The following is a 1,468-nucleotide window of genomic DNA, read 5'->3' as shown; positions in this document are numbered from 1 at the left end:
CACAATTCAACCCATAGCAATAATCTTTCGTTCTTGAAGCATACCTGGGCGACAGCCCCACCCTCTGGGCTCTGGGCACTGCTCAGGAAGCTGCCTGAGGCCTCCCACAGGGTGACTGGGCAGGGCGCCCTGGGCCTCCCCTTCACCTTCTAGAAGGGCATGGAGTTTCAGGGCAGTTGAGTGACAGCACCTGCCCCTGCACCTGCTTGACCCCTCCCCCATCCTGTCTGCTACTACCACCTGACAAGGAAAACCTCACCTGCGGCCGTCCCTACCTGTAGCTAGGTATGATCTGTAGGCTGGAGTCCGGCTTTATCTGAAACTTCAGGGTCACCCCCGTGAACGCAGGGTCCACCTTCTCCGAGCCCCGGAGGGGCTTCTGCTGCTTCCTAGACCTCCTCTTGGGCAGGGCTGAGGGGGCTGGGGAGGGCCTGGGCGGCCCCTGGCTGGCTGGGGTGGCCATTTTTTGGACGTCCCTAGCCAGGGACCCCAGAGCCAGGGGCTCCCAGCAGGACCTCCCGGACTGGAGGAAACACAAGGCAGAGACAGAGGCCGGGCGCACAGGCGAGGGGGACCTGAGGACAGGGACAGTAGGGTCACCCCCGTGCCCTCACCAGACTCAGTTTGGAGCTGCGCTCCGGGCAGGTTTCCACCCTCCCTGGGGCTCAGATTGTGCGGAGGTTTAAAAACGTCCTGGGAATCTCTCCTCAGCGGGCCTGCTGTGCGCCGGACCCTGTTCCTGGCCTCCCCACGGGGATGACAGTCCACCCCCCCTCGCCCAAGTCGTCGAAGGGGCGCAGCGCCATGTTACAGGAAGAGACTGCGGCGCAGGCAGCCCAGAGCAGCTAGGTGATGGCCAGGGTTCCGAGCCCAGCCTACGGCTGCGGGAGGCTGAACCGAGGGCCACGGTTTCAGGGCTTTTGTTAGAAGTGTGATTGCATTACTTCCCACCCCCCCTGAGTGATCTGGGGGAGCGGCGAGGGGGGGGCACCGAGGGGTGGGGGGTTGTATGTACCTGAGAGCTGAGGCGCAGAGGGGGGCGGCCGGCGCGCTTTGCATGACCTCGGATTTACACGACCCCAAGTGACCCCTTTCAAACTCCTGGTAACTAACGATGACCCCTGGGTAACCCCAAGACCACTTGACCACTGAGGGCGAGGAGGGGAGGGGCGGAGAGCTGGGGGGAGGGGGCCGCTTCTCACGCACCTGCATCCACATCCGGGGGGCCCGGGCTCCCGCTTGGAAAGGGGTGTGGGGGGCCGCTCCGGTTCCAGACAGGGTGGCGCCAGCAGCTCTCGCAGCAGCAACAGGGAGAAGTGCGGGGACGGCGGCGGGGCCTCCATGGCGCCCGGTGGGGCCCCTGCGGCCCCCCTCACTCCCACCCACGGAGCCCCACCTGGAGGGGCGTGGCCCGCGGGGCCGGGGTTCCGCGGCCGGGCGAGGGCAGGAGCGCCATCTGAGTGGAAGG

The 1,468-nt window shown here is 66.0% G+C and overlaps 1 protein-coding gene across 1 annotated transcript in view; it reads right to left on the bottom strand.

Annotated features, from left to right (window-relative positions):
- ZGLP1 (zinc finger GATA like protein 1) overlaps positions 1 to 750 on the bottom strand; it is a 3,359-nt gene extending 2,609 nt beyond the window's left edge. The window contains exon 1 of the mRNA XM_013008366.2: positions 276 to 750. Coding sequence (XP_012863820.2) covers positions 276 to 463 — 188 coding nt within the window. The 5' untranslated portion in view covers positions 464 to 750. The remainder of the gene's footprint in view (positions 1 to 275) is intronic.
- Between the last annotated feature and the right edge of the window lie 718 nt (positions 751 to 1,468).

Source organism: Echinops telfairi, unplaced genomic scaffold (genome assembly GCF_000313985.2).
Source record: "Echinops telfairi isolate 266 unplaced genomic scaffold, ASM31398v2 ScPeMD7_36;HRSCAF=134, whole genome shotgun sequence".
Taxonomy (NCBI): domain Eukaryota; kingdom Metazoa; phylum Chordata; class Mammalia; order Afrosoricida; family Tenrecidae; genus Echinops; species Echinops telfairi.
This window is presented reverse-complemented; position numbering and strand designations above follow the sequence as displayed.